We start from the raw sequence: 26645 nt of genomic DNA on the forward strand, positions 1-26645 counted from the left end.
GCGGGGCCATCTCTTCCCGCTTCCGGTTCCGGTCTCCTGGGTTTCCCCCTCCTGTCCCTTCCTCGGTCGGCCCCGCAGCTTCCTCTCCGTGTGGGGTGGGCTTTCCTTCCATGGAACCTGTGTCGAAAGCGATGGCTCGTAAGTGCAGGGCCGGGAGCGCTCCGCCTTTGCTCCCTGGGGCGGCTCCCCCGGCCCTGGAGCGAGTTTGGCTCTCGGGCAGCCGGAGCTCTCCAGCCAGGGCCGGGCCGGGGCTAGGGCTCGGGGCTGGGGAGCTGCCCCCCGAGCCTGCCTGGGGGAGCCTGCCTGGGTCGGCCCCTCTGCCCGTTTGTCCAGCGACCTCGAGGCCTGGCGTAGGGGAGAGTGCGCAGGACGTGCAGTCAAGAAGACCTGGGTTCAAATCCCGCCTCCGACACAGATGCCTGACAGTGTGACACTGGGCAAATCACGCACCCTGTCTGGGAGCTCAGTTTCCTCCTTTGTGAGAAACGAGGGAGTTGGGCTGAAGAATCCTCAAAGTACCTTCCGACCCTAGAGCCGAGATTTACACGGGAATGCCAGGGCTGTGGGGAGGAGCTGGGGCGCTGAAACCTCTCCGCCCTCTGCGGGGCCTCTTAGCCTGGGTTCGGTGATCTTTTGAGTAACCATCTCAGCATAATGGGTTTTCTTTGTAATTCTGTGTATTATAGTTTATCCACTGGCAGGCAGTCCAGTGATCCATGACATCAGAAAAAAATACAAAAAACAAAAAACTACGTGCACTTACAGGCTTAGAGATGGGAGGGTCTTTAAAGGTTTTCGATTCTAGGCCAACCCCCTTGTGTTAATGTGTAAGGAAACAGGACCAGAAAGACCTGTTGGTGGCTGGCAACCTGCCTAAAGGGGTTAGGGTACTTGGCCCACCAGTCCTAAGGCTAGAACTGGAACTTAAGCCCAGGCCTCTCCTGCTCCAATGAAATGTTCAGTGTAATCATTCCCTCTGGGGGAATCTAAAATGCCGATCTTCACTGTTCAGAACACACAGCCCGTCCAGCCTCTTTAGGCTAAATACAATAAGTAAGTCCCAGGCTATCAGGCCTGGGATCCCCGAAGGGCCAAGAGTGGAGAAGGATGAAGCAATGGTTGGGAGATTTTGAGGGCCTGGGAGATGTAAAATTAGTGAAGAGGAAAAAAAGTAGGGGAAAATAGGTCTTTAAAAGTTTGTATTGGATTAAATATAGATTTAAAATCCATATTACAATAGAGTGTAAGCATTCCCTGCCTTCTTGTCTCTGTATCCCCCAGACCTATCAGGTATGACATGCACATAGAAAGTCATTTGTACATATTTAATTGAATTGAAAACATTTGTGCAAAGAAAAAAAATGCAACCTCTTTCTTGGGTGATTGGCAAAATCAGCTCAAATTCTGAAGCTAGCATACAATTTGCATCATTAAGCTATTCTTAATGACAGTTTAAGATTCCTTAGACTATGGCATTTTTTTTGTGTATGGGAGAAAATACCAAAAAACGTGTTCTATTTTACTATCTAGTTTTTGCATCTTGGTGACTTCATATGTAACCCTTTATCCTAATTATTCGTTATTTTTAGCTGTTAATCGATAACATTCCTGCCACATGATGACGAAGCACTTATGGACTTTGTGTTCTTTAGAAAATATTTGGAGAATCTGTCCTTTCCCCTTCTCTGTACACCCCCTCACCCAGAACTTAGAAAGCTGCTCTTTGGCAGATGATGTATTTATTGTCTATACCCTGAAAATGTGGGGAGCTGTGTATTCTGAGCTGTGCAATTTTAGGGGAAGCAACCAAGTCCATGCTATCACTACCTTACTACCTTTCTTTTAGGCCAGGTTTTCTGTTTGTTTTCATTTATAGGTTTGGCTGAGGGATACACTGGTAAATGTTTTGCAACTGGGCTCTTCAGAAAAAAATGTACACAAATACTCTTTTTTTTGGGGGGGGGGGTGAGGCAGTTGGGGTTAAGTCACTTGCCCAGGGTCACACAGCTAGTAAGTGTCAAGTGTCTGAGGCTGCATTTGAACTCAGGTGCTCCTGAATCCAAGGCTGGTGCTTTATCCACTGCGCCACCTAGCTGCCCCCACAAATACTCTTAAATTTAATCTATGTTACTAGCACTTAAGTCTAACAATCTACAAAACAGAAAATCAGGCCCTAATTTGTTGATTTACATGGTGCAAATGTTCGCATTGAAAATTTAACAATCTGCAAACTAGTTAGAGCTGGCTCCAACAGACCTCTGGCTGGGATAGATGGAAATCTCAGTCTGTAATTCCTCAAAGCTGAGCTCTTCCTTTAAAATGCAGCTCAAACTTCGTCAGATTTTTCCTGATCCCCCAACTGCTAGTGCCTTCTATCCCAAACTACCTTGTATCCTTAACTACTTTGTGTATATATTTGTATTTATTCACTTTATATTTATGTGTTAGGTATTTATGGATACATTTGTATATCTCCCCCATTAGAAAGTAAACTCCTTGAGAGGAATGATTGTTTGGTTCTTTGTACTTGAATCTTCAGTACTTAGCACAGGGCCTAGTACATAGTAGGTACTTAATAAATACTTAGTGATTTATTTATTGAAGAGAAAAACTAAGAAATGAGTTTCTAGCCAAATACAAACTGGGCCTTTGTTAAATCTTTTATAAGAGGCATTGTTATGTGGTGTTAAGACCTGGGGTTGAACATTAGGAGATCTGAATGCTAGATTTGGTTCTGCTAATAACATCATTCCGAGTAGTTTCCTCTCTGTAACCTGACTTTAAGAATCAGAGGCCTGGGTTCAAGTGATAGTCCTTCTGCTTATTATCTGTATGATTTGAGGCAAGCCACTTAATACCTTTGACTTCAGTTGGGTTTTTAAAAAACTTTTTAAAAGCTCCTTTAAAATTTTTTTCAATGATCAGAAAAATGTTTTCTATCTCTTCCATCCCTCTGTCCTTGAAAAATGAAATTAAGATAAAAGCCCTTGTAAATACTTAGGCATAGTCAAACAAAACAAATTCCTGAATTGGCCATGTTCAAAAAAATGACTCATTTACGATCTGAGTCCATCACTTCTCTGTCAGGAGCTAGGTAGGATGCTTTATCATAAGTCAGCTGGAATTATGGTTGGTCATTAATTATTGTTTGTCTTTACAGTGTTTTCATTATATAAATTGTTCTTCTGAGGATAAGACCTAGGTTTTGAACTTGGTTCACTGGAAGGAGGATTGTGTTCTCAATGTAAATAAGCAAGTAAAGAGGAAGGAGAGGGCTGTTTAGAGGGAAAGATATGAAGTTCTGTTTTGGACATGTTGAGTTTGAGATACCTTTTGTGGAGGTGGCGGCAGACAGCTGGAGATGCAGAACTGGGTGACAGCTGGTGCCCTGGGGACAGGACAGGGGATGGATGACCATTCTCTAAAGTCAATAGTCCATAGTCAGTACACATTTATTATTTGTGCTAAGTGCTGGACATACAAAGAGAGGCAAAAGACAGACCCTGCCCTAGGAACTCACAGTAATGAGAAGGATTGATCCTTGTGGCAAGTATAGTTCTAGAAAAGGAATAATTTTTAGACTCTCAAGTGATTACAATTCTTGACTTCACACAAAGACCCTTGGTAGGAGATGTCACGAAGGGAAAAGACCCCAAACATCTAAAAGCAAGGAGAATGGACTCTTCAGTTGTCTTCAGAACCAAAGATAAACCTTGCCCAAGATTATGTAATAAAATCTTTAAAATATATTGAAACTCGGGCAGTTAGGTAGCACAGTGAGTAGAGTACCGGCTCTGGAATCAGGAGGACCTGAGTTCAAATACGGCCTCAGACACTTGACACTTACTTGCTGTGTGACCTTGGGCAAGTCACTTAACCCCCAATTGCCTCACAAACAAAACAAAACAAAATAAAATGTATTGGAACCAAGATGGCTAATGTGGAAATGTTTTGTATAACTGCTCATGTATAGCTTATATTGCATTGCTTGAGGGAAGAAGAGAATTTGGAACACAAAGTTTAAAAAAAAATTATGTCAAAATTTGTATTTTACATGTAATTTGGGAAAATAAAATTCTAAAAATCAGCTTCACAGGATAAAATAAAATATATTGGAACCCATAACTGGTTTCTGCTCACCATGAAAGTCACCCACACTTTATTTCCTATTCAACTGGATTCTGAAACTTTCATAAGTGGCTGTAGATTTATCTCTCCTTGTTGCATAGTTGGGAAGACAGATGATTAGAGCATCTGAGTTGCCTATTTCTAGGTCTGGCCCCAAGCAAAAGAGACTCTTCTCCCATGCCCTACATGAACGTGTAGGTGACCTAATGTGAAACCTCTTTCAGGGATATTAGATTTTGTGTGATGTGGGGGGAAAAAAAAACCAAAAAACCACTGCATTTGGAGTCAGAGGACCTGGGTAGCTATCCTGGCTCTTTCACTGATTATATGAGAGTGTTGAGCTAATTCGCATCTAAGGTCCTTCTGGCTATAATAACTATGATACTGGGGGGCAGCTAGGTGGTGCAGTGGATAGAGCACTGGCCCTGGATTCAGGAGGACCTGAGTTCAAATCCAACCTCAGACACTTGACACTAGCTGTGTGACCCTGGGCAAGTCACTTAACCCTCATCGCCCTGCCCAAAAAACAAAACAAAAACTATGATACTATGGTGTATGGGGAAGGATTCTTTAATAAATTGCTAACATTTCCATATTGTTTAGGTTTTCAAAGTACTTTACATATATTATCTAATTTGATCCTCATAATATATAAAATTGGTGCTATTTTTCCTGGTCAGAGTGATGAGTTCTTTGGCTAGGAGGGAAGGGAAGTTGTCCCACAGTCTTTCAGAGCATTCGATATTTATGGTCTCTAGTTCTGTCTACAAATTCTATGTATGCCTTACATGTGTAGTAAATGTTAATGTCTAGCCTTCCCTAGTATTCATTTTCCTTTACCTGTGTTCTTAGAATTTCGTTTGGCCCTCATCCAGCTTCGTGTGTCTTCTGTCAAGTCAGATAACCTGAATCGAGCTGGTGAGTTTATCAAGGAGGCAGCAAGCCAAGGAGCCAAAATTATAGCTCTTCCTGTAAGTATAAAGGGAACATCTGTGAATTACACACCTAATAAAATTTTGATTCTCACCATGTATTTCAGCTCCTGTCCTGGAGGCTACAGGGGAAGAGTACCAGAATATTATCTGGGGTGGATTCTGCTTATTCACCAGTATTGTCACCTATCTTTAATAAGCAATGTACTTAAAATATTCTTTTATAAAATCTCAGTCATTCCTTAGTGACCAAATCTATTGTTGGTTTTTTTTTTTTTTGCAGTCCTCACCTTCTTTGAACACTGCATCTTTTGACACCGTTGGCCACCCCTCGACACAAATGATTTTTCTTTTTGCCAGTACTACACTTTCTTAATTCTCTTTAATTTCCTTGTCTCTTCCTAGATGCTCAGTGTGGTTGTACCCCACAGGCTTATCCTTGTTCTTCTTTCTTTACAATCTCTGCTTTGCTAATCACATTTACTATTATAGATTTAACCATCACTTTACCTCTGCCTTTAACTCCCAAATCTTGGTTTTCAGTCCTAAGCTCTTCAGATAAGCTTCTCCAGTTCCCCACAAGCCTGTTCTTATTCCCCCCTCTCTAGACTTGGTCCTTCTTATTTTAGGTTCAGCATCACGTCATCTTTCATGTTCAAACTTCAGGTTTTACTTTAACAAGTCCCAGTTTCACATTTATCACAACCAGCCAGTTGTCAACTGCTAGTCCTTCTGCTTCTCCACCTTGATCCTATCTGACCTTTCCCTTCAGTTTCTGCTACCAGAATTGTAAAGTAGGCCCTGCTTGCCACCCTTTTATGTTTTTGTAACAGCCTCTGAACAGGTCTTCCTACTTATACCCTTCCTCCTATCTACCTTTCCTGTTGCCAGGAGAATCCTTATATATACATCTGGTTACACCACTATCCCTCTCAAAGATCTTCCATGGCTCCCCGTTATCTGTCAAGGAACTTTTTTCTTTGTCATTTATGGCTCTCTACAATAGGGAGCCACTTACCCTAGTGTTCTTGTCTGTGCACTCTGCTCCATCCAAGCTATGTCTCTGCTCACAGTCTTCCTTATTCTTACAATGTCTTCCTCCTGTTCAACTCCTGTCGAATTCCTATGCATCCTTAAATTCATAGTCAAATGGAACATCCTCTAGGAAGTCTTTTAGGTACCTTTCCCTGCTCTCCGGTGTTAGTAATAACCTCAGTCCTCAAATTAGCACTTTGTTTTACACCTCTTTGATGTGCTTATCTTATTATGATTATAATTGTTCTTATTAGCTTGTAAGCTTCGGGAGCTGCCTTAGCTACACTGGTATCTGAATTACTTGGTAAGGCAAAAAGTCCAGTCAGCCAGCCTTTATTAAGCTCTTACAATGTGCCAGGCCCACACTGTGCTGAATGCTGGACAGATACTAAATTTGTTGACTAATGCAACACATTTTTACAACTTTTTATATTTCTAAGAAACTTTAATATGCAACATGTCCTTTGTCTGCAGCCACTTGTTTTTATATGATTTGACATAGAGTTCACAAGATTTGATACATGTTCATTAATTCTTCTTTATCAAATCATACCTTTATCACATTGGTTATTAAGTGCACCTTTGACAACCAGGTTTTTTTGTTTTTGTTTTTTTAAGTCTAGCCCTTATAGCACAAAGATTTACAATGGGTTTTAAGTCAGGAAAGTTTCCCGGCCACTAAAGCATATTTATCTCTATTTCTTGGGTAAATTTCTTAACCTTTTGTGATATGTGGCATGATTATAAGGTCATGTTGTAGTAATTCTTCTCTATTTGGGAATTTCTGTAATTCAAGAACAGATCTGTTTCTCACCATATCACTGTATGGCTATCCCAAAAGACTTTAATTTTAAGCTTTTGCACTTAGACTTTTGGGACATTTTATCACTAATTTCTTCATGAGAACAAAACTTTCAGACCCTCTGGAAGTAAAAAATTCCCCCAAACAGTTGAGTGAGTGTGTATTTTACCGATTTCATGAAAGTGCCTATTTCTTACACATTCACTTAGACTTGTTCTTTCTTTTTCTTTCTTTTTTTTTTTTTAGTGAGGCAATTGGGGTTAAGTGACTTGCCCAGGGTCACACAGCTAGTAAGTGTTAAGTGTCTGAGGCCCGATTTGAACTCAGGTACTCCTGACTCCAGGGCCGGTACTCTATCCACTGCGCCACCTAGCTGCCCCTAGACTTGTTTCTTTCCAATGATAGTCCTTGAATGAAAAAGAGTTTGATAAGTAAACATTACTTTTTCTAGTCTTCAATATTCTGGTCTTTGTATTGTCTTGCCCATGAAAAGCATTTTTTCCCTTTATAACAGTAGTTGGCAGTTTGTATGTTTTATTAGTCTTTGTTCTTCCAACTTGAAGAAACCTGTGCTGCACTGTAGGACAATCAGTAACAACCTCTCCAGCTTCCAGATCTGTCTGAAGGCCTTGTCTTGTCTTATGAGATGTAATGATTGGAATGATGCCACCTACTGGGGACTTGCTGTGGGAAAGCTCCACCATGAGGAAAATGCTTCAGAGACATTGTGGCTTTTCCTTGGCATCAGGAAATGACGTTTGCTCATGGGTGCTGTCTATCAAGGCTACCAGCCAATCAACTTGAGGAGCCTCTTATTTTCTGGGAGGAGACAGGAAGGAGGAAAGGGAGCCTGCGCAGAGAGCTCTTGGGCTTTTGGGGTTCCTGACTTGGTGGTGGTGGCGGCAGAGGACTTCACAGGAAATTTGAGGAAAGATAGGAATGCCAGGCTGTTAGAATTCTGTTCTCAATCTTTTTCTTTCTATTTTCCAATAAACCCTTAAAAACCTAAACTCGTTTTATCAGTGATTTTAGTCAGTTTCCCCCCAAACTGGGGGAACAGAATAGAATCCACATTTAGAATCTTAAATTACACAGAGGATTAATAAGGCTATTTGGCAGCAGTAGTTTCCCAGTTCGTGTTGTTTTGTTTTTGTTTTGGCCACATTTTCTTTTGAACTTTGGTGCAGCTAATCCTATTTCTGATCATGAGTGATACTTGAAATATTTGATTTCCCCACAAACTATATAAAAATTATCACCTGTTCCAAGTAATTTGCAGAACCTTTTGTAAATTTTGTATTTAGTATCTATCAAAGTGCTTGCCTCACAGTACATGCTTAATAAATGCATAGTAAATGAATAAAAATACTTTACACAATACCTGTTCAGCCCTGCCCCTCTATAGTCACTCAGTAAATAATTGGCTAAAAAGATAATTATTCCTGAGACAAATTTAGAATAAGCTTGACTTTTAAGGACAGCTAATCAAAGCCTGGCCATCTTCATTGTGAAAGGACCTCCCCCCCCCCTAAAAAAAAAGACATGAGAGAAATTCTCAGCACTTCTTCCATCTTCTTTTCTTAGAGTTAAGCCAAATTTGTACATATATTTACCCACGTCAGTCTTTATGTGGGTGGGAAGAAACCACCGGAGGGAATTTTCAGCAGGTCATGAGAGTAGTTATTATCTCTAGAAACATAAAATCATAGAATGTTCACTCTGGAATAAACCTTAAAGACCACCTGGTTCAATTTCCTTATTTTTCAAATCACCAGAAGGAAGACCAGAGAGGTGGTTTATGGTATAATTACTTGTTCAAGGTCACCAAATTCATTTTTAGTTAATCATTTACCCAGTCCATATGCATAAAGTTTATAACATTTTATGGCCCAAAGATTAGATAATCCCAGCAGCAAGTCTATATACTTCTCTTAGGTACCTATTGTTTTCTTTTAAGATAGGACCTTGATGAGATAGGAACTGATTCTGTCTCTTGTTGGTCAACAAAGTGAGCCCTTGGCCCTTGTCTTACATGGTTGGGAATGGGTCGGATCTTAAGTTTCAGTGCCATTGCTGTCTTGAAGGGCCATGTAAGAGCTGACATTTTTTTCTAGAAGACATTGTTCTCTTTAAGTGTAAACAGTTTTGGAAGAAACCACTTCTTTGGCCTAACCGAGGGGCTTTAACATCTTCTTTCTCTCCCCCCCTCCCCCTTTCCTCCTTCACTTCTAGGAATGCTTTAATTCTCCCTATGGCACAAACTACTTTCCTGAATATGCAGAGACAATCCCTGGCGAATCGACAAAACGGCTTTCGGATTTAGCCAAGGAATACCAAGTTTATCTTGTTGGAGGTAGCTTTCTGGGACCCTGGGGCTATATATTTCTGTAAAAATATGTTTGGTGGGGGTCAAATTTATGTCCATGTAGGTGTTGTCACATCTGGTAGGGGTTCTTATGTGACTTTTACTTTTACCATTCTTGTTTTCTGGTATGAAAAAAATTGATTGGGAGTTTGCCTCTTCTCCCCTATTTCCACCAAAGTGATATTGAAGACATAGTTTTCCATAGCATGGATTTTGTGAATGGCATTTTCCCAAGCATTATAAAAACAATTTTCTGAAAATGTTTGATGTTTGGCATATTTTTCAGTAAGAAATGAAAGGTAAGTCACATCAACATATGTCCAATATATCTGTGTTGTGAGGCTTCTAATGTGAGGCGTAAAGAAACTTCCTTCTTGAAGGTCACATAAGTAAACTCAGCATTAACTTAGGTTTGTTCGGGGAGGTTTTTTTTAAAGAAATTTTTAAAATTCTATTATGATAAAAGCTTTTATTTATATACCATTTTGTTTACTTTCCTCACCAATCCCTGTAATAAATATATTATTGTATAGTTCTATTTTTGATGTCTTGTGTATGTTAGATATGTTACATGTGATGAGAGTTGCCCAGACATGGATGGTTTGCAATTTACATCATGGGAGGAAACTCCCAGATTGATGAAATCAGAAATTCATTTGAGTGTGTGACATGTATAGCAGTGTAGATATTGTCTCCATTTTTCAGGTAAGGAAACTAAATCCTAAGGAAATTAAACAGTTTGCCTAAATTTACACAGAATGTGGCAAAGCCAGAACTGGCCTAAAAATCCCCAATGCTTTGTTCCATTGTATCACTGCACCATACTTACTTACTCTGCTTTTAAAATTAAGAATAAGCAATATAAGATTTGGTTCAATAAATCCAACAATTTAAAAAATTTTTTGTTATGTTCAGTTAAGGGTAAAAGGTAGAGATGAGAGAAAAGAAGTGAAACCCAGTGGTGGTGATTATATGAAGGAACAGGTACACTAGTTCATTATTAGTGGAATTACAAATTTGTAGAACCTTTTTTGGAAAGCAATCTGGCAGTAAAAGTTACAAAAATAATTACACCCTTTGACCAACATTTCATTGTTGACAAAATTCTCTGAAATTGTTATTAAAAACAGCACCACCAGTATCTGTTGAAAAATTTTCATAATATTATATATGTAACTGGAAGAAAAACTAGAAATTACCTAAAAATTTCATAACTAGGGTAAAGGAATTGTGGTATAATACTATCAACACTGATAAGGAATGCAAAGAAATCCTAGGATCATGTATTTCACGTTGGAAACTACTTTAGAAGCAAAACAAATTTGGAAAGACCTTTAGGAGTCATGGCAGGTTTTTTTAAAAAGTACACACTAACTATAACCTTATAATAGGAGAAGTGAATGAGAATAGACAAAAGATTTCTGATAGGAACTTAAAAGAGTGACTGAAAAATTGTTGTTATATTTAATTGGTTGAAGTTAATTCATTTAAGTAAAACCAGTTAATAAGCAAATTTAGCTAGTTGTATTGATGCTCAGTATTTTAAAAAATGAAATATTTTGCTTTTTAAAAAAAAAGGGAAGCAGACAGAAAAACTCAATGAATCAGACTTTTCTCACATTGCCAACTTGTGGCCTTTTGAGATATTGCTACCAAAGACTTAAAGTTTTGTCTCATTTTCAAGACTCTTACTAAGGCTTCAGTGAAAATCATGCCTCTTCAAATTTGTCCCACAAGCCAGATGAATTAAGTTGAGAGCTGGAGGTTTCTTACCTCTGAAATAATGTCACAAATTAACATCTAATTGCTTAAGGGCAAAATTTAAATTAAGGAACACTTGGGGGACAGGTAGATGGAACAGCAGATAAAGCACTGGCCCTAGATTCAGGAATACCTGAGTTCAAATCCAGCCACAGACACTTGATACTTACTAGCTGTGTGACCCTGGGCAAGTCACTTAACCCCAATTGCCTCACACACACACCAAAAAAAAAAAAAAAAAAAGAGACATTTGGATTCTTTTAAACCTATTTTTCTTATCTGCCCTGATACTATTTCTCATACATGTGGGAACTTATTTCTGGAAGTGTGTGTGTGTATAAATATATATGTATATATATATATATATATATATATAGAGAGAGAGAGAGAGAGAGAGAGAGAGAGAGAGAGAGAAACATCACTTTGAAAAGTATATGATCAAATAGCCTTATTTTTGGCACATTAGAAAATATTGACAAGCCATTAATTAATTTCCACAAGGAAATGAAAGTTTGACTTGCTGTATATATATATATATATGTATATATATATATGTGTATATATGTATATATATATATATATATATATATATATATATATATGATATTTTTTCCTCTTAATGAAAGGTTCTATTCCCGAAGAAGATGGAGGCAAATTTTACAATACCTGTACTGTATTTGGTCCTGATGGAACTCTCCTGACAAAGCACAGAAAGGTAAAGGATGTGATTGAGTCTCATTTGTCCTTGTTGGCTGCTCTGCTCTATTTTTGTCTTTGTATGTCCAGTGACACATGGTGATTGAGTTTAATTTAAATGCCCGTAAGACCTCTAGGTAAAGCTATCTGGCCATCGGTCAGTGAAGTGGGATTGGAGTTCAGTAAAGAGAAGAGCTGAATGTGTAAATTTGGGAGTAATCTTTATGGATGTGTTATATAAATGGATGAAGGAGGAAAGATCATTGATGGAGAAAGTATAAAAAGAAAAAAGTTCCTGGGACAGAGACTTGCAGAATAGCCACACTTAAAGGGATGAGAGAGCAATGATGATTTGTCAGGGAGATTGAGCAGGAGTAGTCAGAGAGGCAGGAGGAGACTAGAGAAAGCCTTACCACAGAAGTCAAGGCAGAGAATCTCCAGGAGGAGGGGAAGTCAAGGGCAGCAAGAGCTGAGGACTTAGCCGGGAAGGGAGGATTCAGAAGTTTAGAGAGAGAGTGTCAGAGGGTTAGAAGCCAGATTAGAAGAATGTGCAGCAGTGGGTAAGCTGTGAGTCTGGCAGGGAAATTTAATTCAAATTTCAAGAAGCATTTATTAAGTACCTATGTCATGGTCGGTATGTAGGACTACAAAAATCAGAAAGGTGATAGTCCCTGTTTCTTCTAGGTGCTTACCTTGTACTGAGAGGTGGAGTGGGGGAACAGCCACATAGATAAATTTGATTAAATACAGGAAATATACAAACTAATTACAAGGTATGCAGGGAGCTGGGGTATAACGAGGAATGAGGGGCAGAACATTTAGTCATGGAAGGAGCATCTAGTAATGGCTGTAAGTGCCCAGGGGAGTTTGCTTTCTACTCTAGAGGGAGTAGGGAGCCACTAAAGTTCCTTCAGAGAGGAATGAAACCGTTAGATTTGTGCTTTGGGAATCTGAGCTGGACAGCTCTTTGGAGGATAGATGTGGGAGAGTGGAATTGAATCAAGAGGTCATTCAATAGTTTGGGGAAGAAGGGATGAGGACCTGATGGTCATGGCTGAGTAAATTAAGAGAAGGATGTTGGTGTGAGAAATGAAGACCTGATAACTGACTGAGTGTGGGGGTTGAAACACCTGTCTTGTGCAAGGGGGCCACAGAAAACAGCCCCTAGTGGGGGAAGAAAGGGAGGAAGATCCAGTATGTGAACAAGCAAACCCAAGGGTGTGCTTGGAAACATCTAAGGACAGTGGAAAATGTCTGTGATGAGTATGGGCTTGGGGGTGGGTGGTATACTGAGATGAGCCGAAGAGTGAAAACATTGAGAAGAATGTTCACTTGAAAGAAATGAATATTTCACATATGGTTATTTCCTGTGGAAAGAACTGTAATCTTATAATCTTAAGGAGAAGCAATGTATTAGGGGAGTTAGATCAGCAAAGTCTTGGATCCATTTTGTGGATGGTGTTCAGTGCTGGACTGAGAAGTTTTTATTCAGAGGACACTGAAGGTTGTTGAACAGAGGAGGTCACACAGCAATGTCTTCCTGGATGGTGATTGTGAGCCTGGAGCATCTGAGCTGGTGGGTGGAAGAAGAGGAAGAACATAGAGATGCGACTGTAGAGGAAGGAAGGAATGAGATTAGGCATGAGGAAGGAGAAGAATTGGCTGGGAAGGACCTTATTGGACCATCTATTGAACTCATATACACAAGGGAATTCTTCACTGTAACAAACCTGTTACTTTCCTGAAAAGCCTTCCAAGTACAGAGAGCCCATCACCTTTCCAGGCATTGCCGTTCCACTTTTGGTCAGCTTTGATGGCCAGAAGCCTTTTCTCATCTTCCACCCTAAATTTGTTTCTTTCCAACTTCCACCAGGTTTTCCTGGTTCTGACCTGTGGGACCAAATAGAGTAAGTCTAACCCTTTCTTTACATTATAGTCCTTTCAAATACTTGTAGGCAGCTTCTGCAGGTTAACATCCCCAGTTCCTTCAGCCAGGACTGAGAAGAAGTCATCAGGTTTAGCAGTTTAAAAGGTCTTTGAACAAAGTGTTTTCACTTAAGGATCCTCTACATAGTCAGGCTTGAGAAATGGATGAGATGCAAAAACAAATGAAACAGTTGGGGGCAGCTAGGTGCTTTAATCCACTGTGCCACATAGCTGCAATTACTATTTGTATGCTTCATCATTAGGTCCTTTGGGATTGTCTTGGATCATTGTATTGCTGAGAAGAGCTAAAACATTCACAGTTCTATTACTATTGCTAGTACGGTGTACAATGTTCTAGTTCTGTTCATTTAAGTCTTTCTAGTTTTTTCTGAAATCATCCTGCTTGTCATTTCTTACACCACAATAATATCCCATTACCATCATATACCACAGCTTGTTTAGCCATTCCCTAATTGACAAGGCAATCCCTTTGATTTCAAAGAAGAAAATTAGGGACATGTGGTTTAAACAAAAGACATTTCTTTTGAAATGCTTTGTTAATGGTACACTCTTACCAGGTTTGATGGTACATGCTTGTAATCCCCGATGCTTGGGGGTTTGAGGCTGATGGATTCCATGAGTTTGGGAGTTCTGAGCTACAGTAGGGCTGAAGCTGATTGGGTGTCTATTCTGTCTGTTACCAGTGTGCTAATCCCCATAGAGCAGAGAGCCAGAAGGCTACTAAAGGAGGGTGAACAAGTCCAGGTCAGGAAAGTGGAGCAGGTCAAAAGCTTCTTGTGTAGATCATAATGGGGTCCATCCTATGAGTGACTACTGCACTTTTAGCTTGGGTAAGTTAGGGAGCAGGTAGGTGGCAGAGAAGCCAGGTTTGGAGTCAGGAAGATCTGAGTTAAAATCCAGCCTCAGACACTTACTAGCTAGCTGTGTGACCCTGGGAAAGTCATTTAACTCCCATTTACCTCAGGTCCTCATTTGTAAAATGGGGACACACTGGAGAGGGAAATGGCAAACGACTTCAGTATCTTTGCCAAGAAAACCACGGGGTCACATAGAATTGGACCTTACTGAACAATTGAACAACTGAACACCAACATCTCATATAAACAAATAAAGAAAAGTACACTTTTTTCTATTGACATTGAAGTCAAATCAGAAATTATCTAGGTCAAATGGCCTATATACATATAGTTTCCCTGTGACCTAGAAATGGAATTCTAATCCTACTTTAATACTGAATCATCATTAGGTCAGTTTAGTCAAAATTACTTAGTTTTTTTTTTAATTAAAGAACCACCTTGGGTATCTAGCACTCTATGATCTGCTAAAGAAAGATACAAAACTTCTAGACAATTCAACTCTCTTGCTTTGATTATTGTCCATGTTCCAAAGGCAGGAAAGATATGTCTAAGTATATAGGGAATAAGTGACCATCTACCTCAGGTGACTACCCAGGAAGAAGGTAGCTTGGTACAATGGAAAGATTGCTGGATTTGGAACAAGAGGCTTGGATTTGAATCCCAAACACTTGACACATACTAGCTATGTTTCCCAGGGCAATTCACTTAACCCTCATTGCCCTGCAAAACCAACAAAGAAACAAAAAGAAATGAAACAGTTCCTGCCCTCAGGGAGCCTGTTTTTTTACTGGGAAAGGATGGGGGAACAGTACAACATATGCACAAATAAATACGAAATATATGTAAAATGATGCAGAGTAGTTTTTTTCCCCTCCCAATGCAAAATAGTTTTGAGAAAGTGTGTGTGAGTGAGTGTGGGGACACCTGACGAGGTCAGCAAAATCCATGGGTCAGACAGGGCACTAGGACTGTGCTTTAAAGGGGAAGGGTAGGCCATGGATTATGTGGGTTGAGGGGGAGAAGAAAGAGCATTCCCAGTGTGGGAGGACCACTTGTACCAAAGCATCAGAGTGTGCATGGGGAACAGCCACCAGGCCTATGTGACTAGAACACAAAGTGTGAAGACTATACCGGGGAAGGGGCATGTGAACCAGATCGGGGAGGGCTTTCAGGTCTCAGCTGATATTTATATTGCATTCTAAAGGCAAATAGGGGAACCACTGAAGATTTTTGAGATCTATGTTGTAGATTAGAAATAAGTGATCCTTCAGCTAGTAGGTAAGATCTACTGGGAGGGTGTTTATAGGATTTCCACCACTCTCCATATTTGCGTTTGTAAACTAATTAATTTTTTGAAGATTTGTGAGCGTTCCTTGGTAACCATACCAATTATTTTTGGGACAGCTTCACTTGTTTGACATTGATGTTCCTGGAAGGATTCGATTCCAAGAATCAGAAACGTTGAGTGCTGGTGACAGTTTCTCCATGTTTGAAACCCGTATGTACCAGAGTTAAGTGTGACCTTGACCTTTGGGTTGCCTCTTTCTCACCCACTTGTCAGTGAAGAGTAGCAGGCGAGTCCAGCTTTTTCTTGGTTTATGATAGCCCACATGGGTTTAGTTCTGTGAGGCAACATTTCTTAGACTTGTTCTGCATGTTTTCCCAGCCCCACACTGGGATGTGGGAGCTTAGACGTGGTCTAGTCCATGCCTTCATTTTACTGGTGGGGGTAAGCAGACCAAGAGAGAAGTGATTTGCCGAAGGTCACAAAGCTAACGAGAGGCATCAGCATTTTAACTCAGGTCTTCTTACTCCAAGTACAGTTATATTTTTCCTAACACCAAAGTAAGTAATTTTGCAAAACCCTCTTACAAGTAAGTGGATAGTAGAGGCAGCCTGGAGTAGGGGTGAGAGAACTGGTCTGGGAGTCAGGCAGACCCGGGTTCAACCCCTGCCATTATATATACTGGATTGTGACCCCAGACAAGTCTCCTGGGTCCCCTGGGAACTCTAAAAGTATGAGTTGAAAAATAGCTGTTTTTTGATCTACATTGGGATTTTCCTTCACCAGTGAAATCACAGGTGTAGAACAAAAAATACCCAACCTGCCCCATTCACTTTTCCCTTAAAGGGCTGGCCCATAGTAACAAATGCTTGTTGAATGACCAACTGACATACACTAGGCTGGAGAACAAATGTGGAATGAAAAATGTGAGGAGTTATGCACTGAGTTGCTTGCTGAATTGCTATTTATTCCAGCCTTCCACTCATAGCCAGGCCTCCCATCCAGAAAGGCCTAATTTAGGATAAATGAGGAGAGCAAAATTAAGATTATTTTGCTATTTATGCACCATCTCAATTTTCTAACAAAAAGGACTAGCAATTATTTTGCAATTCTAGTGTAGTCTTATGAATCTGAGGGTTACTTTGTGTTCCTATCCACACTTCCTAAGTTGAGTCAGTAAAGAAGCATTTGTTCTTACCAGTGTCCTAACTACTGTGTTAGACATTGAGATTACAGATTTAAAACTAAAACAGCCCCTGTCCTCAGGGAGTTTACATTCTATTGGGAGACTCAGGTTGTCCAGGATCCTGAAGACTAGTGCTTCTTTTTTGTGTGTCATGGATCCCTTTGGCAGTGCTGAAACCCAGGGGCCTCTGCACAGAATGATTTTAAATGCATAAAATATGAAGAATCAGAAAGGAAATCAATTATATGAAAAGCAATCATCAAAAGGTTTTTTTTTAAACCTAAGTCATAGGCTCTAGCTTAAAGCCCGCCTAAGCTGGGGTATATTTGGGTGAAGGAGGGCCTGACCCTGGGCTCCAAGTCCTCTTCTCTTCCTGGAAACTTCCTCTCCCACCCCCCACCCCCAGTATTGCTGCTGTTGCTTTTGTTGTTACGTTTCCCTTTGCTTAATGACACTGACTTTTTGTCTACATCTCTTTTGTCTGAGAAACAGCTTACTGCAAAGTGGGCGTGGGGATTTGCTATGACATTCGCTTCGCTGAACTTGCACAAGTCTACTCTCAGAGAGGTGAGGACATTTTGTTGTTGCTGCTAGAATACTTAGTGGCCTTGAGTTTTGGCTTTGGGATTGCCTAAGCCTGAGTAAGTTCTTGGTCAGTAAACAAGTATAAGAGAAGTCCTAGATTATTTTGAGGTTGGGGAACTGGGAACCAGTAAAGCATCAAGGTCAACAAGCACTCATTCAGTTCCTGCCTTGTGCTAGGCACAGCTATGAGTGTTGAGGATATCAAGGAAGGCAAAAAAAAACACCCCCCCCAAACACCCTTTCCCCTGCCTCTTGAGCTCACAGTCTAATGGGGGAGGACAACATGCAGATAGCTGTGGACTAACAGGATCATGGGCAGTTTGAAGATATTCACCTTCACAAACATGCTGGGGCACGGCTCTTCCAGTATTTGCCTGGAGATCCATCAATCAAGCCACTTGCTCCCCAGGCAGCACTTTCCATCTTGTAGGTGGCACATTTCTGACCTATATAATAATGCATGACTTCAGAGCCCTTGCCATTTAAAGCTGCAGAGAGAGGTCCTTTCCAAAGCCTTCCCTGGTTCTGTTTACTCTTCAGAATCTTCCTTTGAGCAGTGATTCAGTTACACTGCCGTTGTGGTTTTGGTTTTGTTTTTTTTTTGGTAAGGCAGTTGGGTTAAGTGATTTGCCCAGGGTCACACAGCTAGTAAGTGTCAGTGTTCTGAGGTCGGATTTGAACTCAGGTCCTCCTGACTCCAGGGCCAGGGCACCACCTAACTGCCTTATTTTGTAGTAAACGCTCCTGGTAAGCTCCTTGAGGACAAGGGACCATGTCGTTTCCACCTTTTTTTATTCCTAGCACCCAGTAGAGAGATGAGCAAAGGCCTTTAAAAGCTACATTTAATTGGGAAGGAAAGGGGAAGGGAGTTAAGCATTTATATAGGTACTGTACTGTGTCAGTTATTGTGCTAAGGGGCTTTAACAATTTATTATCTTATTTGATCCTCACAGTAACCCTGGGGAGATGGGTGCTTTTATTGTCCCCATTTTACAGTTAAGGATACTGAGGCAGACAGGGGGTTAAGTGACTTGTCCAGGGTCACAGAGGTGGTAAATGTCTGGGGCTGGATTTGAACTCCGGTCTTCCTCACACTAGACCCAGCTCTCTAGTTTAATGAGCCACCAGCTGCCTCAAAAATTGGCTACTGTTTTAGTTGAATTACTATGTATTTTGGGGCAACTGGGGTGGCACAGTGGATAAATCACTGGGCCCTATATTCAGGAGAACCTGAGTTCAAATGCGGCCTCAGACACTTGACACTTATTAGCTGTATGACCCTGGGGTAAGTCACTTAACCCTCATTGGCCCTGCAAAAAAAAAAAAAATTATATATATAATATATAAAGAGAGGAGAGGAGAGAGGAGAGAGAGTAGAGAGATGTAAATTGATTGATTGAAAGAATGAATGTCTTTTATATGTTCAGTGCCATGACCTGGTAGAGGACTTTTTGGCAGAAATAGAGGGTAGCTGGGGTCATGCTATCTTAGTGTCCTTAGTGAACTTGTCAAGAGCCACGTGAAGCAGTAGAAGTCAGATCCTGCATTCTAATGTTCAGATTGAAGACCCATCATTTCGCAGAGTTGAGAGAGTTTGGCCCAAATTGCACAAGGTTCTTTTCATTTTTCTGGGAGGACCCACAGCAGGGTTTTGTGTTTTGGGGGCTTGTGGAGGCTTGACCTGATTGGTGTTAAGGTTTGGGGCTGTGAGATGTGCCAGTAGGGGCCATAACATGCCAACATCATCTTTCAGTGTCTTTTCTTTAAGGTTGCCAGCTGCTGGTGTACCCTGGTGCTTTTAATTTGACCACTGGACCAGCACATTGGGAGCTGCTTCAGCGAGGCCGGTAAAGAAAGGGATTAGGATCATTTTTTTAGGGCTTTTCCCCCCAGAACAATTTCCAGCATGGTATACTGCTGACACACCAGAAACCTTCCACACACAATGGGATATCACCAGGGAACCCCAGCTTGGCCACATTTGAGCAAGGATTCCAGTGGGAAGGAAAAATTCCTGCATGTCAGTCAACTTGTAACTAACCAAACCACACGTCTGATCCCCAGGAGCCCCGGAACCAGTGTTATGTCTTTCCTTGTCTGGGCCTGGGGTCAGGAATCCTGGTTTTAGTTTCTTGAGACATCATGGCATGTAGGGTATTGTCCTTGGAATCAGAAAGACCTGCTTTCAAATCCCACCTCAGAATATCTACTCACCTTGTTACTGGGCAATCCCTTAACTTCTGTTCAGCCTCAGTTTCCGTATCTGTAAAATTGTGGTAACAACAGTACTGCTTTGGCAGGTTGTTGTGAAGTTCAGGTGAGATAATAAAACATAAACATTTTGCAAACCTTAAATTACTAGAAAATTTCAGCTATTATTAAATCCAACTGTTTTTGTTGCTTTAGGGAAATGGGATAATGTGTTTTGTTTAGGGAAAATGGATAAAGTGTTTGTGTCCTTTAGGGACTTGATCTTGACATCTCCAAATATTTGCTCGTGTTTAGGCAACTGATTATCCAACTCTTACTCGTTTATAATGCTTAATTCTAAAATGCATTAATGCTGCTAGGTGGTGCAGTGGATATAAAGCACCAGCCCTGGATTCAGGAGAACCTGATTTTCAAATTCAGCCTGAGATACTTGACACTTACTAGTTGTGTGGACCCTGGGCAAGTCACTTAACCCTCATTGACCTACCCCCCAAAAGAAATTAAAAAATTGTTTTTAAGTGCATTAACCATTTTTTTAAAATTGGAAACTTGTGGTTTCATTGGAATTGGGAACTTTTCGTGAGGAAAAATTTTTCCTCTCCCAGTGCCCTGAAACTGAATTTTCATGAGTTGCTGAGATAGAGAAAAAGTTAAGTGAGCTTCCTCCAGGCTCACACAGCAAGTGTGGGTTAGGGCAGGATTCACACCTGATCTTTTTGACCCTAAGCTGGCCCTGTACCCATTATGCTAGTCATGCCTGTCTATAACCATGAATAGACTGTGCTTTAATAGACTTTATATAAGTGTTAACACACTTTTATTCATTTGTATTCAGAAATTGATCGGACCTTTGGGTCAGAGCACCATAGAAGGACCCCTCTCATCTGATCATGGTCTCATCATAGATCAGAGTTCCTCTCGTCTGACCTGCTCATTTTACAGATGAGAAAACTGAGGCCAGAAAAGCATATTTCATTACAAATTTGCCTTTAGACATGTTTCAGCTTTCCATGCCAGTTTGTGGCCAGGGGGTGAAGAAGAGAGTGTGAATTGTGGATGGCTGGTGTGTGAGATGGGAATGGGATGTGGATGGGGTGGATGGGCCGACTCTGCTGGAGGAGCAAGAGAATACCAGCTCCTGGAGGGCAGGGGTTTGGCTTTGTCTCTGTCCCCCGGTGCCTTGTACACAGTAGGTGCTCGTTGCAGCCTCCAGGGAATCTGTGGCCTTGTGGGCGACAGCTCTTGTCCAGCTTTGCAGATTTGCACCAATCCATGCCAGTCTGTCCTGTGAAGTGTTCAGTTATAGCCACCTGTTTGTTTGTGGGGGAGGGGATGTGGAGAGATATTCATGTAATATTCTGAGAGCTTTCCTAGCTTGGGTTCTCTTGATGTCATGAGGAATGAATGATTACAGGGGTAGGTGGTGTGTCCTGACAAGGTCACAGATATGTCAGAGGCTAGAAAATGCTGGAGAGACATGCATATGACCTGATATGTCTTATTCATACATGAAGACTGCTTCCCCCAGAATCCTGTTTTATTTCACTATTACTTGTTTTATGTAATTGCACATGTTATAACCTATATCTGGTTGGTTGCTGCTTCAAGGAGTGGGGAGGGAATGAGAGAGAGGATAATTTGGAACTCAAAACTTTAAATAAAAAATATTCAGTATTACTCAAAGCCTAAGCCATGGAGGGAAATGAATTAGTCTGTGGCTGTGGCATGGCTAGACCATTTATTCTGGCTTGCCCCTCAAGTGTTTGTCAATTATTATTGAACATGAAGACACTGGTATGAAGTACATGAGCCATATTGTGGTATAGACAATGTCTGGAATTGGATCAACTTGTTGCCTCCAGCTCCTGCACTTTTTCCTTGGTCTATCCAATCCCTTGGTATTCTGTCTCCTAAGAAACTCTTCCATCTTGTTCGGCCAAAAAGGGTGGCATCTGGGAATGTCCTCTCTAGATTGGAAAGTATTATTAATTGGTCAACATTTATTGTGCCTACTATCTGCAGGGCACTATGCAACTAGACCAACACCAGGAAATACAGAAGGGCAGAAAACAGTCCCTGCCCTCAAGGAACTTACGCTCTAAGAGGGGAGGCATCATGTAAAGCATCTGGGGCAGGAATTTTGCAAAGTGATGAGCTAATTTTTCTTGAAGGGATAATTTATTTTTTCCCTCATCTTTAAATTTTAGTGCTGTAGACAACCAACTATTTGTGGGCTACCGCCTCCCCTGCCAGGGATGTAGATGCCCCATATGTGGCCTGGGGACATAGTACTGTGTGTGAGTCCTTGGTAAGTTTCTTCATTCTGGGTCCCAACAGGAAGGACTTTGGGGAGATATCCTGTGTTAGGGAAACAGCATGAATTTGGAGTCAGAGAACCTGGGTTCAAACCCTAATACTGTTATTAACTGTGTGACCCTGATCAAGTCTTTTGACCTCTGTGGACTTCAGGTTTTCCTTATTTGTAAAATAGGGCAGAATGAGGTTAATCTCTAAGGGCCACTTCCAGTTTTAAATTTGGGATTCTATTATTCCCTTATGATAAAATCTCAGTGCCAAAAATCCCTTTCAAGTTTCTCTCTAGCATTTGTCAATTTTATCTGTGCATTGGTGGGTGTGGCCCAGGAAGCTCATGTGACATACCCCAAGGTCTTGCAAAAATAGTAAGCTTCCAGAAGTAGGATTTGAACACAGGCCCTCTCACTTCACTTTTTTTTTTTTTTGGTGAGGCAATTGGGATTAAGTGACTTGCCCAGGGTCACCCAGCTAGTAAGTGTCAAGTGTCTGAGGGTGATTTGAACTCAGATCCTCCTGAATCCAGGGTCAGTGCTTTATTCCACTGAGCTACCCAGCTGCCCCTCTCTCACTTCAGAATCAGAGATTTTTCCACAGTGCCATACTGACTTCATCAGCAGAGTAGTTAAGTGGTTGTGCAAAATTGGAGCTATAGGAGTTGTAGGAGCCATTTGGGAACACATACGTTTAGGTTATAATCTAAATCAGATTTTATTAGCCAAGCCAAATGTGCAGGAAAGGGAATTGTGGCTATCTGTTCATGTCTAATTATCTATAAAACAAATTCATTTGGTAGCTGCCTGGACACTATTTGATTACTAGAAGAGAGAAATTACAGAATTTTACGTGGGGGTTTGAACATTCTCCAGGTCAGCCTTTCTCTTGGGATTCAGCACTGTGACTGGAGATGGAAATGAATTAATAGGCCTGTGCTCATCATCAGACTTAATCATATTAATGTGCATTCTTGTCATATTATTACTACATTAGGGGGGAATAAGGGTTAGCATAGTCTTCAACCTTGGAGATAACAGAATGTTTGACCTAGAAGGAACCTAGAACCTAAGACACCATTCGGTCCCTTCTTTTACAGGGTATAGAAAACTAAGGTCATTGAGATTTAGTGGCTTACCCAAGGTCACACAGCTACCATATGAGTGATGAGATTTCAGAATTATATTCTTGCTCTTTCCACTAACACAAACCAAATTACACATTATCCTTTACTTCTAGAAAATGCACTTACTAAATTAAGTCCTTTTTTCTGTAATGGCTCCTTTTGCAGGGGAGAAATCCTGCCCAAGCTGGCATTGAAGGAATCCATTGTGTATGCAAATATAGGTAACTGGTTACTAATTCACACTAATCCCTTAACCTATTTCCAAGCGTACAATAGTGGACTTTGGCTTTGCTCTTCTAAACCTGTGACTGCACTCTAGTTGACTTCATTAGACTGGATGGTCAGTTGCCTTCTGCCTCTCAGGAAAGAGAGTAAACTGAGGCACAGAATGCTCTAGAGCATGAGAAACAAGCCATTCCAGTCCTACCAACCTCACAATAGGGGACCCTAACCCCTCACAGAACCAAAAGTGGTCATCCAGGCAGCAGCCCATTCTACTTTTGTATAGTGACTATTACTGTTAGGAAGTTATACTTGACATCCAGCCTAAGTGGTACCTTGTACCCATTGCTCCTGGTTCTCCCCTCTGGGGCTAGAAAGCCAGTTGGATGCCTCTTCCCCATGACAGCCCTTCAACACAGCTTTCACATGATGCTGAGGGGTCTTTCCTCCCAGCTGAGCATCACTGTAGGCAGATTGTGGCATGCATACATTTCAGAAATGGCCAATGTGCTGGTTTGTTTCACTTGACTAACTCCTCTAGGAGTAAGCAGGATCTTTGAGTAGTGACAGTAATGTAATAAAAGCAACAACAAAACCCTTAAAAACAAACCCACCTCCCTTTCCCCTCCTCCAGGGTTAGACCCAGACCAGTCCCAGGTAATGATTTCTGACCCTGGGACTTTCTTTGGGAACCCCCAGTAATAAGGCGTTGCTCCCAGAGGCTGTTTTAGTAACAGAACTTGCTCTTCTTGCAGACCTGAAGAAGTTGGTTGAAGTTCGCCAACAAATCCCTGTTCTCACTCAGAAGAGGGGAGATCTCTATGCTGTGGAGTGGAAAAAGCCCTGAGGGGCCAGTGTTGCTGATGAGGAGGGGCTTCCGTGTCTGGATCTTTGAATTCTTATATGGATCTCCCTGTTTTTTAATTAATATTAAATTAATATTGCCTATCGCTGAGATGATAGACCAACATGGAGTTTTTACAGAACATTTTTATTAGTAGTCTTTAATTAGACATTGGTTTGTAATGGAAGGAAAACCAATATTTGCCATGAAGACATGCTGACCAGGCGAAGTAGTTAGCTGAATGAAGTGTTAAAGCCTGGTTAAGTACAAAATTCACATAAAACCAAGGTGTCTATGGGCACTAAGGTGATCACCCCATTTTATGGAGTTGGGAGGTTCTTTGTAGAGAAAACTTTTGTTATATTGCTTTTCCCCAGAAGTGCCTAAGATTTCAGACCTGGCCAATATGTTGAATTGTTTCACTTGATTATACTTGTATGTTAAAAGGGAGAGTTTATTTTGCAGTGGGGGTTGGATATTGAGTTACTTCTAGTGATAAGAGATAGGAAAAGAGGAAGACTATACATTAAAATACATTAAAAACAGGAAAAAAAATAAGTTCAGTTTTCTTATGGGTAAATTTAATGTTTTTGTTGAACTACAAAAGGTTCTTCTTTGTATCTTTAAATGTTTGTTACATTTAAATGCTAAGCACAAAATGAAAAAAAGGTTTTAAAGGTGGCTAACATTAAATTTCCATTAAAATTAATAATGGGGCTTCGTCCCTGCCCCTCATCCTATCTCATCTAATTTCACTTCCTTTGTGAGTGTGGTTGCCTGACCAATCAAACCTCTGACAGTTTTTTGCAGTTTCTTCCTAAGTGAATCTAAATATTTTATCCTGCTTGCCTCCTACCGTTTTCCTACGTCTTATATGAGCACCGAGACTCATCGACCCCTCTATTTGCTATCAGGCCCTCTGATAGTGAAAGTGCTAAGAACCTTGCAGCCTAACAAATAGATGCTTAAGTTTCTACATACACAGAAATGTGAGGATTGTCCTTGTTAATAGTCTTGTGTGAAGTGTGAATTACCAGCAACACGTGTTACTGATTACTCTCTCATTTTCGCTTGTCAATATCAATCAGCAAACTACTAACCCTTCCTGCCTGGAAAGGGCCACTTATTGGAAAGGGGGAGTAAGTTGGAGTCTGGGTTGATATAGAAAAAGTTTTGAGTAACTACTCCTTTTTCTAATATCCTCATTCTTCCCAGTGGTAGTCAGTGCTTTAACTTGTTGAAAATCCACTTAATGGATAAAATTATGTAAGCACAGGAACAAAATTCTCAGGAGAAATTGGTACTCCGTGGCTAGTGCCATCCTGGAATTTCTATTCCTTCAGTTCTTTTTTTCAGCTGGGTCAGAAATAGTGAAAACCATTTCTCAAAATAGATTAACACCTGGTCTCATTCCACTGGCTTACATACCCACAAACAATTCAAAGTGTTTCTTTCCTCCAGGTTCAATGTAGGACCTATTTGTACAAAATCCTTTATACTCCTCTAAAAAGGTATTGGTAAACATAATTTCCTTTCCCATATATTTAAGTAGCTTTACAAGAGGCTTACTTACCTTCAAGTAAATGGCCTTTTAAAAAATTATCACCTACCTTTGACACCACCTTCCTTTTCTGTCAAGTCCCTGTGAGCTCATTTTAAGATATCCCTGAATCCCCTTCCCTCTCTTTTTGTTCCTATCTGCATCCTAGTTTGATTAAAAGCATCCCCCCAAAATCAAGTTCTATGGGTATGTATTCTGCCTACCAGTTTGGATGAAATTTAAGTTGGAGTCATTTTCTCCTGTGTTTATATGTACTTCCATGTCTATGTGCTATTGTCCCATCCCTTCCTCCCCAACTTTGCATCTTAAAGGATTGCCAAAATATACAAAACTATAGGTCTTTAGTCTCATTTGACCCTCTCTGACCTGTGGATAGTAGGATTCTGAAAAAACCCATTAGAATAAACATTTTATCCACCCCTGCCCCCCCAATCCTTTTATTGAAGAGCCATTTTTTTTCTTGTAGAATTACTCAGTTTTATGAGATGTAAAAAAAATTAATTATTAACTAGCTAATCTCATCTGGAAAAATTATATAATTGGACTTATGAAAAATTATAAGTTTAGAAAAATTATAAGTTTAGAAAAATTATAATTGGGCCATAAATTCCTTCGTGGTCGCCATTCAAATGTAGAACTATTTTAAGCTGACTAGGGCTAATTGTGGGGGGGCCTAATCTGACTGGGGTACTTAATCTGGGACTGTTGACTGTTTGGTTATCAGACTGCTATTAATTTAGTATGGGCCATTTAAAAATCTCTCCACACTGCTCCCAAATTGATAAGCAAAGGATT

At 40.6% G+C, this 26645-nt stretch overlaps 1 protein-coding gene across 1 annotated transcript; it reads left to right on the forward strand.

The window, feature by feature from the left end:
- Positions 1 to 25024, forward strand: NIT2 (nitrilase family member 2). Its single transcript, XM_043993483.1, is given in 11 exon segments — positions 1 to 138; positions 4981 to 5099; positions 9130 to 9250; positions 11650 to 11738; positions 15928 to 16021; positions 17487 to 17561; positions 19348 to 19426; positions 21998 to 22022; positions 22024 to 22078; positions 23337 to 23444; positions 24201 to 25024. Coding segments are annotated over 11 exon segments (885 nt in total). The 5' UTR covers positions 1 to 110; the 3' UTR covers positions 24293 to 25024.
- Positions 25025 to 26645: the final 1621 nt, after the last annotated feature.

Source organism: Dromiciops gliroides, chromosome 3 (genome assembly GCF_019393635.1).
Source record: "Dromiciops gliroides isolate mDroGli1 chromosome 3, mDroGli1.pri, whole genome shotgun sequence".
NCBI classification, from domain to species: Eukaryota; Metazoa; Chordata; class Mammalia; order Microbiotheria; family Microbiotheriidae; genus Dromiciops; species Dromiciops gliroides.